Source organism: Thalassophryne amazonica, chromosome 8 (genome assembly GCF_902500255.1).
Source record: "Thalassophryne amazonica chromosome 8, fThaAma1.1, whole genome shotgun sequence".
Lineage (NCBI taxonomy): Eukaryota > Metazoa > Chordata > Actinopteri > Batrachoidiformes > Batrachoididae > Thalassophryne > Thalassophryne amazonica.
The window spans coordinates 53,817,082-53,832,863 of record NC_047110.1 but is presented as its reverse complement, the minus strand read 5'-3'; the positions used below and the strand labels follow the sequence as shown (position 1 = coordinate 53,832,863).

Genomic DNA, 15,782 nt, shown 5'->3' with positions numbered 1-15,782 from the left:
AGAAGTGAGTTGTGCAAGGACACATACAGGTAACGTGATCAGAAATCAAATCCAGATCTACATATTAGTAGCCCGGGATGGTAATGTTATAGAAATTAAAATGATAGTGTTAACTGTTGAACAGCTGCAGAAACAAATCCATTTCATTTTGTTGATGTATGTTGACCACATGTTTATGAAATCATAAATCTTGATTTGTTGCTGGAGTATCAGTGTTGTATTTCTACATGTAGGGATGTGGGTGCTACAGTTTCTTTGCTGTGAATTTAGTTGTGGTTGTGGCCACCCTGTTGCTGCTTTGGCTGCTTGGTCAATGGGCTGTAAAATGTAGAGCGGTTGAAGTGTGGTCATACGTGACAGTTACCAGCTCTCGCTCTCCAAAGGGCTCACAGAAGGTAACTGCTCTTCCATGCACCAGTACCCCACACTGCTCTCCCAACTCACAGTTCCTGCACTCAGACCTGGCAGAGAAACAGGAGGGCATCAGCAGGAAGGATTACAGATCATTTTAAATGCTTCTAAAATTACCAGATGAGTCGTGCCCTTTTTTCACCTACCAGATGCTGGGGTCAAGCTCTCCTTGGAGATTAGAATCAAAGTTGTCACGTAGCACAGCATGCTTACCGTGAAGCTCAACTACAAGCCCACACATACGCTCACAGTTAGACACAATGTGCAAGATGCATGGCCATAATTAATTATGTGAAGAACATATTACAATGAAAAGAAATAATATCATGACAAGAAATGCAGACTCACCCAGACTCGGTCTCAGTGGGGATTCCGTTGGAGCTAAAACAGAGAACACAGCAGATATAAATTTCACAATTTGTTGACACTGAACAATGTGTAATTTGTTGACTTGTGTAATGAGAGTGTCATGTTGGCTAGGATTTTTAAATTATACATTTTTTATTCTATCATAGCTAACCACAGCATGTCACATTAAACAGGAGGAACTCAACATGTAAGTATAATTTGCAAACTCCAGTTTTGTCAGCATAACTGTTGATGTGTTGCTTGTACTTCTGTAAATCTATACAAAAATTTTGCTTCAATTGTAATCATTAAACTAAGAGCTGGAGAAGTCTGCATTTGACCTGTAAAAATTCCACTTGTACAAAAGTGTACTTGCATACTGTGCATGTCTATGTCACATCAAATTGCTAAAGTATATATTGCTCAGTAATTGCAGGCATTTGGGACTAATATGCATTAAATTATCTGTGAGTGAAACTAACTTTTATAGTGTCCCAGCCTGTCTTGGCTTCAGTCTCCTTGCTGCTGATGTTAATTCCTTTCAGTAACAAAAATGTTGGGTGGCTATGATTAACGGTTCAATGCCAATTAACTGCCACACTTCTCAGAGGGGCTTGTGTACCATAATCAGTGGCCACTGCTGAGCTCATATTTTCAACCATCAATCTCTCCTAGAGGTTGTCCAGCTCTTAGAGGAAGACTGGAGAGGAGTTCAGAGTGCATAAGCAGAAACAGTGGTATTTGGTCTGCTTTTAGAAAATATCACTCCACAGACACAGCACTTGTTAAAGTAGTGAATGATCTTATGCGAGCAATAGACTCAGATACCACTACAGTCTTGGTATTGTTGGATCTCAGTGCTGTGTTTGACACAGTTGATCATCATATTCTACTTGACAGACTGGAAAATTGTTTTGGGATTACTGGGACTGCCCTGGCGTGGTTGACGTCTTATCTGCCTGGTTGCTCCCACTGTGTTTTGTGCAGTGACACTACCTCTGATTTTAGGGGCATGAAGTTTGGGGTTCCGCAGGGATCCGTTCTGGGCCTCCTGTTTTTTTGTATATAACACCACTTGGAAACATATTGTGGCATTTTGGGGTTGCGTTTCATTGCTATGCTGATGACACTCAATTATACATGTCGATAACTGCTAGAAATCTTGTCCACATAAAATCTCTAGAAGACTGCCTTGCAGCAGTGAGAAGTTGGATGTCTAGTAACTTTCTACTTTTGAACCCTGAAATGAAGACTGAAATGACGGTTCTTGGTCCAGCAAGACATCGGCATCAATTTGATCAGCTAGCGCTTAGTCTAGGTTTGTGTGTTATACATCATACTGACAAAGTGAGGAACCCTGGGGTAATTTTTGATCCTACATTGTCCTTTGACCTCCACATTAGGGACATTGGGCCTCATGTATCAACGTGCGTACGGCGATATTTGAGCGTATATGGGGTGTACGCCAAAACGGCTGCGCTACTTGGCATTTATCAATGTGGTCGTTGGCGTACGCTGCGCTGAAAATATACACCAGGTCGAGAGGTGACGTAAATTATACACCAAAATGAACCAGCGCTGGAATCCACATAAAAATGTAAATGACAACATGATAAACAGCGCCATTATACAAATCAATGCATATGTTACATAAATAACACTTTCCTGATTATACTACATAATAATCAATACAAATCCTGCTTTTGTGGGATTGTTGGTCTCGAGCACGATCCGTGGCCACAGCGCTGACCGCAAAGAAAGCGCTGCTCGCCTTTTTCTCCACAGCCTGGAGCCAGAGCAGCACTGAGCTTAACTTTATATGGTGTGATCGTTTTAGACAACGAAATTGGTAATTACAACTGTAGTGTTCTCATTCCCTTCGCCCGTGCTGCAATCAGGTTTTGTCGTCTCCATTCATTTGTCACAATAAAATAAATAAAGAAATACATTTTAAGAATAAAGAAATCCGAAAAATTAGGCGTGTCTTATTAATTGAGTGAGCAAAAAAAAAAAAGAGCGCCAACAACTACTCATAACTGTGTTTGTCACTCGGAAACAGACACCTGCAGCGAGGTGTGAGTGGAAAAAGGCACGGCGTCAGGACGCAGAGACGCGATCTGTGAAATACTGGTCAGTCACTATTAATAATTTCTTATGTGTCCAACCTCGTAGGTTGATCATTAAAATTAAATTCATTAGTTCTAAAAGCCATCATAATTATTTATAGGAAAACGTTCTATTTTTATTTCTCAAACAAATGTTTGGGCCTGAAAACAGGTTGGTCTTATTTTCCTAATAAGGTTTGAACTTTGAGAGTGTTTACACACGAGAGAAAAGTGAGAAAATGTTCATGCCTGATTGAGAAAGTGTATAAAGTGGTTTTACAGCTTTGAAACGTCTATAATAATTGTAAAAAATAACGCTGACTACATCGCAGTTTCACGTATTATGGGCTATTTTTTAGAACGTAACTCCCGCGATAAATGAGGGAACACTGTAACACTTTTTTGATTATACTACAAAACAATTGATACGACGGTCGCTTTTGACGCTCTATTGGCACGCGTCGTGATTGGTGGAGTTCTTTTTCTTTGCCGTCTTCCTGGCTTCCATGTCATAAAATGAGGGTGTGTCTGAAGCGGAGTCTGAATATTTATGGGCGTGTTTATTATAATTCCGATTGTTTTCACCCGCCGCATTTATCAAGGTCACATCAGGCGTAGGCCGGAAATGGGCAGGTGCGCACTGCTTGATACATGTCACGGCAACTTTGGTGTACTTCAAATTTACACCGTAAATTTATGCCACAAGTGCGCAACTTTGATACATGAGGCCCGTTGTGAGGACTGCTTTCTTCCATCTAAGAAATATAGCACAGATTCATCCCATCCTGTGTATAGCTGATGCAGAGACTATGATTCATGCTTTTATTTCTTCCAGATTGGACTATTGTAATGCTCTGTTTTCTGGTTTACCGCAGTCCAGCATCAGGGGTCTTCAACTGGTTCAAAATGCTGCTGCCAGACTTGTTACACGAAGCAGAAGGTTCTGGCGTCCCTGCACTGGCTTCCAGTCTCTTTGAGATCAGATTTTAAAGTGCTAATATTGGCCTATAAAATTGTTCACAGACTGGCACCCCCCTACCTGGCCAGCCTGGTTGAGCCCTACGTACCGGCTCGGGCCCTGCATTCACAGTGTGCAGGCCTATTATGTGTCCCTGGAGTGAATAAAAAGTCAGCAGGTTACAGAGCCTTTTCTCACTGCGCCCCAGCTGTGTGGAAAGATCTGCCTGCACAGATCCAACAGTTGGACTCTGTGGAGACTTTTAAGGCTAGATTGAAGACACATTTTTTTCCTTGTTTTATCATTAGTATTTTATACCATTGTGTGTCTTATTTTATTCCTTTTATTTATTTTAATCCTTTTACTTATTTATGTTTAAATTTTTTTATTGTGCTTTTAATCCTAATTCATTTTATTCTGCCTTTTAAATGATGTTTGTGAAGCGCCTTGAGGGGACTAGTTGTGATTTGGTGCTATATAAATTAATAAATTTGATTTTGATTTGATTTGGGAATAAGCAACAAATCAAAAAAAACATGAATGAAAATATTTTGTTGTCTGCAGCTATATTTTTATTTTAATGCCAGTGCAGTATATTTCAGGTAACACTTGCTCTGCCGTCACAAGCCGCTCATACTAGCAGTTGCAGGTATCGGCGGAGAGTGCTGCCACGTGCGCAGCGCATTTAGCATGCCAGTGGTTTCCACTAACATGCCACACGTCTTCTGTGTGAGAGTAACTTACGTAAGTCTGCAACTGTTGAGTCAGAAGCAGCTTCTCCAGGTTCTGTTCTAAATGTGGCTGTTGAGTCCATGTCCATGTCTGCTAATTCACTGCTTGCTTTAGGGCCCCTTCACACATAGTACAAATGTGGTTGAACTGCGCATGAATTGGGCATGAAGCAAGAATCGTATGCAATATGTGTAAAATCGTAGCTGGCTCCAACGTTTCATACACCTGTTGCTACAACTCTTTGCACACAACCGCGGCTGAAAGACAGTGTGCGCTGTGAGAGCCCATCGAACCCTTTCGCGGCAGGTGTCGGCCAAATTCCAGCTGACACACATGAACATCTAACACTGCTCACTTGACACTTAGAAAATGTGTGGCCATTTGCACTATTAGCACAAAAACAGTCAGCAGAAGATCACTGTCGAGAAATTCGCTTTGCAAACAGACACAGTGACACGTTGATGTGTGTGCTGAACTGAGAGGGGGTGTGTCCACCGACAGGAGCAGCTGTGGAGATCTCTGGTTCTGGACATTTGAGTTGTAGAACACGTACCCTGTTTGGAGGGACATCAACTAACAACTGCCCATTGTGACGCGCGTGTGTCTGCTTGCCGTTCTCACATGGACATACATAAAAACACATATCACTGTTGCAATGGGCTGTAGTGAGTATGCACATGCCGCGCACATTGACAGGCTACCCCAGGTGACACATAGTGGGTGATCTGAATGTCACTTCACCCATGTGAGCTCTGTTCCACATGATGCAGTGTCTGTCCTGTGGCGCGTCATCCACAAGACACGTGTGTCAGGCAGGACACGCATGTGGGGCTGGCTGGACACACTGCCAGCAGATGTTGACATGATAAGAGCGATCTGCTTCTAATTCATGTCATTTCATGACTGTACGTCTGTGACCATGGGTCATCTACAGAGGAACAGATGGATCATACTTGTCAATAAAATGCAGTTTTCATATGGTATGTGGTTGTATTTCTTTTTAAATACGTCCATGTCCTTCTTGATATCAGGCATTTTCCTGCACCTTTTACAGGACAGCAATGGTAGCTCAGTGGCAAAGTTTCTGACTGGCAATCAGAGCTTTTGAAAATTGCAGGTTTGAATCCCGTTTGTGGCATGTATTTTTTTTTTTATCACAGCAGCTGCGCGATTTACACATGCTGCAGCTGCTTGCACTCTGTTACTGCATGCACAAAACCGTCACAGTGGCATTGTTCACTCCTGCCCATTGGCTCAATGTTTTCGTGGTTCGCTCATACGAGCTGTTACGCCATGATTCGTCCTGATTTGTATTTATTCGTGCTATGTGTGAAGGGGCCTTTAAGGATTTCCTCTACAGTCCCACAATTTGAGACAGTCCCTAACTGTGTGACAGAACATCCTCACCATTCCAATGACATTTGCCTAAATATCCTTCCTTGTGTATTTTGACTGTGGGGTACCTAGTTACACCAGCCATCATATCTTGTTGGTTAAGGGGGGTTTTATCCTTTGGGTGGTTGGCTGACAGTTAAAAAGGTATTTACATCATCTTGCTGTCTGTCCTCCTGTCTGTGTGTCTATCTGCCCATATGATGACACAAACACCCTGAGTAATGCAATCTGTTGAAGATTGGTCACATTAATCAAGTTTTTTTTCTGAGGAAATAAGTCAACCTGGTTAGCAACAACTTAGCCCAGTATCACGTGTTTAAGACAAGAAGAGATGTTTATCATTTTGCTGTCAGTTATGTGTATTTGGATGGGTGAGAAACTCAAAGAAGATTGCTGATTTTCACCTATTATTGGGAAAATATGACAACTCTGTCAGTAACTACACAAACACAATGTTACTGAGTAAGCTATGACATGTTCATTATAATGTCAGCAATACTTCTTGGGGCTGAGAAGCCTATTGAAGATTAATGGTTTAAAGTTTTTTTTTCTGGGAAAACATACCACTATTCATTCCTGTTATACTTCACATCTGCCAGGGGGTTCTACATTTTGAAACATGTCATATTTATTTTTGTCTTTCTACAGAAAAGCTTTATAGGTAATCGACATTGCTGCGGCTGTTGTGTAGCCCTATCAATTCTCAACAGTATGCCCTTGCTATATGTATGTTGTCCTATGTAGGCTCTGAAGCCCATTGGTGCTAGTGCTTATCTCCAGATACCACAAAGTCAAGCAGATGAGAGTCTGCACGTCCAACACAGGTTACTTCCCCAGCCAAGGCCGGTAGCCATTTACAGCTAGGTGGGCTGAGTCAATAGATTAAGTGTCGTATCCAAGGGCCGTCACTCTGATTAACAACAAATGTTCAACATGGAGTCGACTAACCCTCAGGAGCATTCATTATTAAGGACACAGACAGGAAGCATGAGCAGGATTCAAAGCCAGGTCTACATATTGGCAGGACAGCTCCTTATCCACTCAGATACCTGCTTTACAGCATGATGGGCTTGAACCACAACAAAATAGCAAAGAACCTCAATACTTACATTAAACATCAAGAAACAAAGATGAATTCAGCACACTGGAAGCACACAGGTTTCATCTTAAAATAAATTATAACCCTGGGAGAAATATAATGCTATGATCTGCTAGGCTAGGGTAACAAAAACTGGCTTCTGCCTCATTTTCTGGTAATGATGTGTACGGCTGCGGAAAGCACACATGTAAAGGCAAAAACCTCTCAAAACATTCATTGAGGTGATATCTCAAACAGACTATTCAGTTGTTTTAGCTGTGGCCATCCAACACATTTTCATTTAATGAATTGGAGATGAGATCAGGTAGATAATATCTGTCTTCATTACCCAGGTTGGCCTCCCATTTCCACCTACTAACAGTGCCTTGGATGTTTTCTTTACTCTAACTCACTGCTACTGTACCGACAGCAATGTCCCGACCACTCAGGCTTTGCCAACTCCTTCCTCATCCTTCTGGCCCCAAAACTGTTATCCCTTGCACAGCCTTGCCAGCTTCTGCTTGCCTGCTGGATGTAATGTCAGAAATTATTCCCTGAAGAGGTGAGTGTGAATTTATTTTGACATAAATTCACACTTTTAAACTGTTCATTCTTCAGTCTCGGCCACTTCACACCCCTGTTCCTGGAGCTGCTTTCCAAGAGCTAATCATTGGCTATTCATTCACCCAAAAAATCCCATGTGTATACAAATACATACAGTAGTGTTCAGAATAATAGTAGTGCTATGTGACTAAAAAGATTAATCCAGATTTTGAGTATATTTCTTATTGTTACATGGGAAACAAGGTACCAGTAGATTCAGTAGATTCTCACAAATCCAACAAGACCAAGCATTCATGATATGCACACTCTTAAGGCTATGAAATTGGGCTATTAATAAAAAAGTAGAAAAGGGGGTGTTCACAATAATAGTAGTGTGGCATTCAGTCAGTGAGTTCGTCAATTTTGTGGAACAAACAGGTGTGAATCAGGTGTCCCCTATTTAAGGATGAAGCCAGCACCTGTTGAACATGCTTTTCTCTTTGAAAGCCTGAGGAAAATGGGATGTTCAAGACATTGTTCAGAAGAATAGCATAGTTTGATTAAAAAGTTGATTGGAGAGGGGAAAACTTATACGCAGGTACAAAAAATTATAGGCTGTTCATCTACAATGATCTCCAATGCTTTATGGACAAAAAAAAAAAAAAAAACAGAGACGCGTGGAGGAAAACAGAAAACAACCATCAAAATGGATAGAAGAATAACTAGAATGGCAAATGGCATTGATCAGCTCCAGGATGATCAAAGACAGTCTGGAGTTACCTGTAGGTGCTGTGACAGTTAGAAGACACCTGTGTGAAGCTAATTTATTTGCAAGAATCCCCTGCAAAGTCCCTCTGTTAAATAAAATACATGTGCAGAAGAGGTTACAATCTGCCAAAGAATACATCAACTGGCCTAAAGAGAAATGGAGGAATATTTTGTGGACTGATGAGAGTAAAATTGGTCTTTTTGGGTCCAAGGGTTGCAGATAGTTTGTGAGATGACCCCCAAACTCTGAATTCAAGCCACAGTTCACAGTGAAGACAGTGAGGCATGGTGGTGCAAGCATCATGATATGGGCATGTTTCTCCTACTATGGTGTTGGGCCTATATATCGCATACCAGGTATCATGGATCAGTTTGGATATGTCAAAATACTTGAAGAGGTCATGTTGCCTTATGCTGAAGAGGACATGCCCTTGAAATGGGTGTATTAACAAGACAATGACCCCAAGCACACTAGTAAACGAGCAAAATCTTGGTTCCAAACCAACAAAATTAATGCCTTGCAGATGTGAAGAAATCATGAAAAACTGTGGTTATACAACTAAATACTTGTTTAGTGATTCGCAGCAGATGCTACTATTACAGTGGTCCCTCGCTATAACGCGGTTCACCTTTCATGGCCTCCCAGTTTCGCAGATTTTTTGAGTGTAATTTTGCATGCTTGTTTTAAACAGCGCATTGTGTTCTGCATCCTTATCAGGCGGGCCGGTCGCGGCACCGGTCGGCATCACCACGATTGCTCTCACTGCCTCTGATGCGCTTTCTGTGGGCTCAGTAAACGCAGCAGCAATCCACTCACACCGCCCTCCTGTCTGCTGTGCTGAGCTGCGTCAAATCTGGCAACACGTTCAGAGACTACGCTTGCTGTTTTGATCCAGACGTTGACCGCAGCCGCAGAGCTCCGTGGCCATCAAGAGAGGACTTGGATTCTTTGCAGGTCCTGCATCTGTACCCCCGGAGGCTGTGAGCGAAGGGAGAGTACGCGCATTGTGTTCTGCGTGTGTCTGTTTATAATCTTCTCGCACAGAAGAAAAAAGAGTGTTTACACAAGAGAGAAAAGTGAGAAAATGTTAATGCCTGTTTGAGAAACGTGTATAAAGTGTGTAGTGAGGGGTTTTACAGCCTTAAAACATCTGTAATAATTGCAAAAAATGGCGCTGACTACTTTGCAGATTTCGCTTTCGGGTTATTTTTAGAACGTAACTCCCGCGATAAATGAGGGACCACTGTATTGTGAACACCCCCTTTTCTACTTTTTTTTTACTAATAGCCCAATTTCATAGCCTTAAGAGTGTGCATATCATGAATGCTTGGTCTTGTTGGATTTGTGAGAATCTACTGAATCTACTGGTACCTTGATTCCCATGTAACAATAAGAAATATACTTAAAACATGGATTAATCTTTTTGTCACATAGCACTACTATTATTCTGAACACTACTGTACATTACACACACACACACACACACACACACACACACACACACACACACACACACACACACACACACACACACACACACACACACACACACACACACACACACACACACAATGATGCATCTTGTTGATTTGTCCTACTTTTCATTCATGTTTCATGTTAGCGAGAATAAATGTTTGACAGGTGTCATACAACACGTTACCACAAAAAGTGCAGTCAGGGCTAACATATGAAACTTTTTTCTTTGAATATTTCATATTTAATCACTCATAGGACAATGTAAAAGCAATATGGTTTAGTTATTTACAGTCATCTAATTTCATTGATGCTAAGAGAAAGGACAATGACATGGGTGGTGGCCAAGCAATTGCTACGCTTGTTTCTAGTGTGCAAGGTTCCCCGTTGTTCATGTAACATGTAGTATTAGGAAGGGCATCCAGCATAAAACTTATGCCAAATCAACATGCAGATCCACCTTGGATCTGCTGTGGTCAGCCCCAAGTGAAACAAGAGAGAAGCCAAAGGGACGTACTAAGTGGGAGGGAAGTAATCAGTCATCAGTGAGGGAAGTAAGAGAAGATCATCTATGACATTCTGGACATGTGGCACACTTCTCTAGGCATGATCCAGTACACAGGTGCCTCACTCATGAGGAACTGAATGTTTGGAAAAGGCCAAAGGGACGTCCATGTTTTTACTTTGCTTTGCCAGATAGATGGCTGATTTCTAAATGTTGGGATGGACCTGGGTGGTCTGCCTGGGTGGTCACTATCCAGGACTCGAGGTGGTTCCTTGGTGTGGTGGATGTAGTGACATGTGGTATCAGTGCATGCTCCCATATCTGACTCACTTTTATTGGCAACATGTTAACCTCACTGTACTTGTAACCTTTTGATACTTTCAGACTTGGTTTTTATGCACCAGCCGGTGCACCATTTTTAGACACACTAACTTTAGACTGAAGGTAAGTATAATCTACCACTGTCTTCTCCCTCCAAGATGAGCCTGCCAAACTGATAAACCATCCTAAGATAATACAGGTGGGATTCATTCCAATTTTGAACTCTAAGTTACTTAAGACTTGTTCAAAAGTTTCCTCTTAAAGAGGAGCTTACGTTGAGGAAAGCCCTCTTAAAAGCCTTCATAAACAAAAGAACCTGACTCAAGTGAAGACGGATTAAGAAAAACAGTTTCTAATATGATAATGGCTTCCTCAAATTGAGTTTAAGATTCACTTTTTCAACTGCCCTCATTTTTTTATTTCCAGATAAAGAAGCAAAGTTCCTGAAAGTTTGATGCTGATGAGAACTTGGGCGTCTTTATCTGACGGAGTGCGGTGGCCCCCTGACTGCGGCTCTGGTGGGCTCTGTTACTCCGATGTGACTGCCGCTTGAACACAACCCACAAAGGCTTCCTTCTCCGTCCTTCTTTGCTTTTTCTCTGCCTCTGGATCTCATCGTCCAGTGTCGGCTGATTTAAACCATGTTGAAAGAAGCGATCTTTCCCAGTTATTGTGACATATTAACAGTCTTCTTAAACCATAAAAAAAAAGAAAAAGAAAAAAGGAATGCAGAGCTGTCTCCTGAGTTTACATGAGGATGGGTTTGGTTTACTTTGCGGACCCAAAAATGACTCAAATGATTCCTGGTAATCCACCCATTAAGACTAACACACAGCAATAAAAAGAAAAGAAAAAAATGTCCCACTTCTAGTCTTTCTAGTAAGGCCATTTGGCTCGAGTCATGCCCAGACTATTTTCGGATTTTGGATAATCCCTACAAGTTTCCGAAAAGGCCTCATTTACAGTTTTCTTTCTCCTTGCTTCATCACACTCGCCTTTAATCTTTCTCACTTTCCTTCCCTTGCAATCTCTCCCTCTTCTTCATCCGTCCGTATGCACCCATTCTGTCTCTCTCAGACTAACCCTCTGCACACAGGGAGCAGACAGTGGTGCTCATTTCCCTTGGATTAAATCCCTCTCACTTACTTAAAGACTTCAATTGCTGCCTCCTCTATTAGAAACTCATCTCTGCTAATACCTCTATCTCCCTGGCCAAAGCTTAGACTAACATGCAGGCACACACACACACACACACACACACATACACACGACAGCTTTGGTGTGGATTCAACCTTCTCGCTGTTCTTGCACATGCATGAATGAAGAGCACAGGGGTCTTTATCAGCTAAGGTCAATAAAGACGTGGGCTCTGATGCTTGGGGTCGGGGTGATACGAGGGGTGACAAAACGTGCATGAGCTTGTTCAGGTTCAGACGTGTCATCACAAAGAACACATCGCACAAGTCATGCTAAATCTTCTCCCCCTCTTCCCTGCATTCTCCAACACTAATCTCCTTTCCTCACCAAACTGCACCCAAACTCCAAGTATTCCTTCTTCTCTCCATTTACCTCCAGTTTTCTCTTTTTTCATCTTGTCTGACGCACATCCTTGACAACATGAGTTGTGTTTGAAGACAAGCTGCTCTTGGATAAGTGGAGGTTGTAATTACAATCACATCAGGACAGAGGATGCTGCTGTTTTTTTCCTGTTATAATACCTAAACACAGAACTTTCTCAAATGTTGGATGACAAGCAGTTACAATATATAGCACTGGTCTATACAGCCAAAACTCTTCCCAAATAAATATGGTCAAACTTTACTAATTCTGGACCACTGAGAATGAAAATGATGTTTGAACTACCATATCTCACAGCATGTCATGATTCAGCAGCACAGAATATACATTAATCTATTGGTTTGTGATATTGTCACGAAAAGTACCACATTTTCGTAACGAGAACACAAATTTATTCTAATACATTTCATGATGGCTGCAAGAAAAGTGAAGCAGGGGTGGGGGGGGGGGGATTGGGGTGGTTATGGTTAGGGTTGGGGGTAGGAGTAGGGTTAGTAATAGTGATGAAAAAAAAGTCACAAAAATTTGAATCATTTTGTGACAGGAGCACAAAAAAAAAAGAAAGAAAAAAAAGAAAGTGAGACTGGGTTGTGTTTGAAATAGCTGATTGACTGTAGTTTTTAATATAATACTGGGTCAGCATATAAGACTAACTTAGAAACCACAAATGATGGTGAGTTACAGTATAAACGCAAGGGATCTTCATTTATGTCAGAAGCGGCTCAATACATCTTTGATTTTGAACCTTAGGTAAACAGGTTCAATGGAAGAGCATTTACTTCATGTGCAGTAGGAAAATGGAGCAAATCCATGTTTGCAGAATACTGCTCAACTGTGACAAGAGATGGTATATTTAATGAATACAAGAGGCAAGCCAAGAAGCCTGATCTCTGTACCTATATATCTATGAATAATATTGGGTTTTTTTTCCAAAATAAATTTAATATATATCCCTTTTGCTTATTTTTACTGTTACAAAAAGAGAACAGGTACAATATTATTTTATAAACAGTTAGAGAAACATGAAAAGAGCTTAGTTTATGATTTACCATGAAAACTCTACCATCAACACAATATAATTATGTGTGAAATGTAAAAACTTTGATATGTTGGATACAGTAGCCAATCACTCATTTTAATTGTCATATTTGAATTCAGCATGACAAAATCCATAATAAATAGCACTTATTTTTAAAGCAGACAACTTCTCAAAAACTATATACCCATGAAACAGAAGTGAGTGCAATGCCAATTACATATAAAAAATATCCACAACTGGATAATGTCTCAGTAATTGTGTAATTGTGATGTCACATTTCTATAGCAATGCATTCAGCGGGTTCTATCCTGTGGTGTCAAAATGGTCATTTTGTGTTTTGAAGACCAATCTGATTGGCCCTAAGTACTAAGCGTCTGGGCACCAGTAGATGGCAGTGTTATATTTATTTTGACCCCAGTTATATCAGATAGTTGTCAAATCAACTTTTTGGCTTTGCAAATGGCTTTTTTTTTTTTTTTTTACAAATTAAGTTTAAAAACAAAACAACAACAACAACAAAAACATTACAGGACAGGTCTGCGGTGTTTGCACATGCACAGTGTGAGTGGTTGGATGCTTGTAGCTCTTCAGCAGCAGGATACCCTCATGACGGCCGACCAGAATAATATCAAACAGGTTTGATTTTCATTCGACCATACGATCGGCGATCAGGAGGTGGTCGTGAGATGTTAAACGCAGCTTGTTACTCCATGTACACTACACGATGTAGGACATGCGATTAACCTGAAACTCGGTCCAAAAAATTCTCGCACGACTGAAAAATCATCTGAAAAAGGGCCAAAACTCGTACAGTGTAAAGCCAACATTTATGTGGCAAGACAATATTGAGTACACGTTTTACAACATCATAAAACGTGCGCACATCATAAAACTAATAATAAAAATCATAAAACTAATAAAATGAGCGCACATTCTCTCCATATGCAAAACATTTTGCGATGACACTTCCAGGTCTCTGTAAAAATGCCTGTTTTTACAAATAAAAAAATTGAATATTTTACAAAAGCACATTTATCTGTAAACGCCAACACACGACACGTCACCTTAACGTGTTGGTTTACATAATGAATGACTGAACCAATCAGTGTTTAGCAGAGGCACTTTTACCCAGAATCCTTTGCGATCTGTCTGTTTGTTACAAAACCTCAGAATTAGTGCATTATTCAACATTAAAAGATATATGTTATATTTTAACTTTGTACAAATGACAGAATTGACATTAATGGAGTTATTCTATCAGTATTCACACCAAACCATAAGTCAGTATGACTTTCTTTTCCAAGACCTCCGCTTGACCGGCGCATTGTGATTGGTAGAGAGCTGGCTTTGTGGCTGCTCTCAGGGTGCTTCTGTGGTGTAGTTCTGTAGCTTAAAGCAGGGGCAGAATGTACAAACATAGAAGTGCGGGTTCATTGTTTGGGTCTTTTGTTGCTTTTGATGCTTCCAAAAGCGGTCATGGTGTTAAAACTCAAATTCAGCTTGTTAGTAGTTGCAAATGTAACAGAGACAATACTGGAGTTTATCGGTTATCTGTAACTATCGGTTTATGTTTATCAAAGATAACGTTTCAGTTATGTGATTATCTGTTATCGAAGTTAATTTTTTGGTTATCTGTGCCCACCACTGAACACTACTATAAATCATGAGTTTTACAAACTGTTTTCATTCAATACCCAGGGGATGAACAGAATCTTTCCAAGTCAAATATATCTTGAAAGTCAGTTCAATCAATTATTAATGAAGAGAGACAGTGTTGTACTCTATGATAACTGTCTCCACGGTAGTTTCACTTAAAAAAGGGGGATTGTAAATGAAGCCAACTAGTGAGGAAAGCGTCAATGAACCCAACAAGTCCATGATGCCGCTGAAAACCTGGATCTCAGTTTTGATTTAGTGTACTTTATTTTATTTGTTTATTTATTTATTCATTGCTATTGAGCAATAATGGAAGTATTCTCAGTATTGGAAGTATTCAGTCAGGCAAGTAGGTCGGTGTGTTCGGCGGTGAGGAGATGCCATCAGTTCTTTCTCTGTTAAGCTGTGACCAACCATCCCTCAGGTAGCATTGGCCAGTTTGAGTTATATGTCCCTTTAACAATCCATCTGGGGTACAGTCCACCCAGCAAGGTGTATAAAACCTTGATTTATCCCCTTTCTAGAAATGAGAGGATCTGATGACATTGGGCAGAAACAGGCTGTTGGCCCCGCTGTCAGGAGATAGCGCTGATGAAGTACCTACTCAACACCTTCAACTACTCCACCCTTCAGTCCCGAGCGTCCTTCCCGGGCCTACCCCCACCTCACCTCATCTCCTGGTCCACATCGTCTCATCTGCTTTTAATAAGTCTTTTTATGGCGGCTCAGCAGGAGAGGAAATGCATTTCTGTTTCATCTGGCTGCCTGTCTGTTCTTATACTTGCAATCATTTAAAACCTTGCCGCTAATATGCATTCCGCAGCGCTGCGCTTTAAAGCATCTCTCGGAACCTGTCCAAACAATTTGGCAG

At 41.0% G+C, this 15,782-nt stretch overlaps 1 protein-coding gene across 1 annotated transcript in view; it reads right to left on the bottom strand.

Moving 5' to 3' along the window:
• Nucleotides 1-15,782, bottom strand: part of reln (reelin) — a 360,124-nt gene that overhangs the window by 104,755 nt on the left and 239,587 nt on the right. Inside the window, 3 exon segments of the mRNA XM_034176269.1 lie at nt 365-461; nt 558-636; nt 760-792. Of these exon segments, the coding sequence (XP_034032160.1) occupies nt 365-461; nt 558-636; nt 760-792 (209 nt within the window).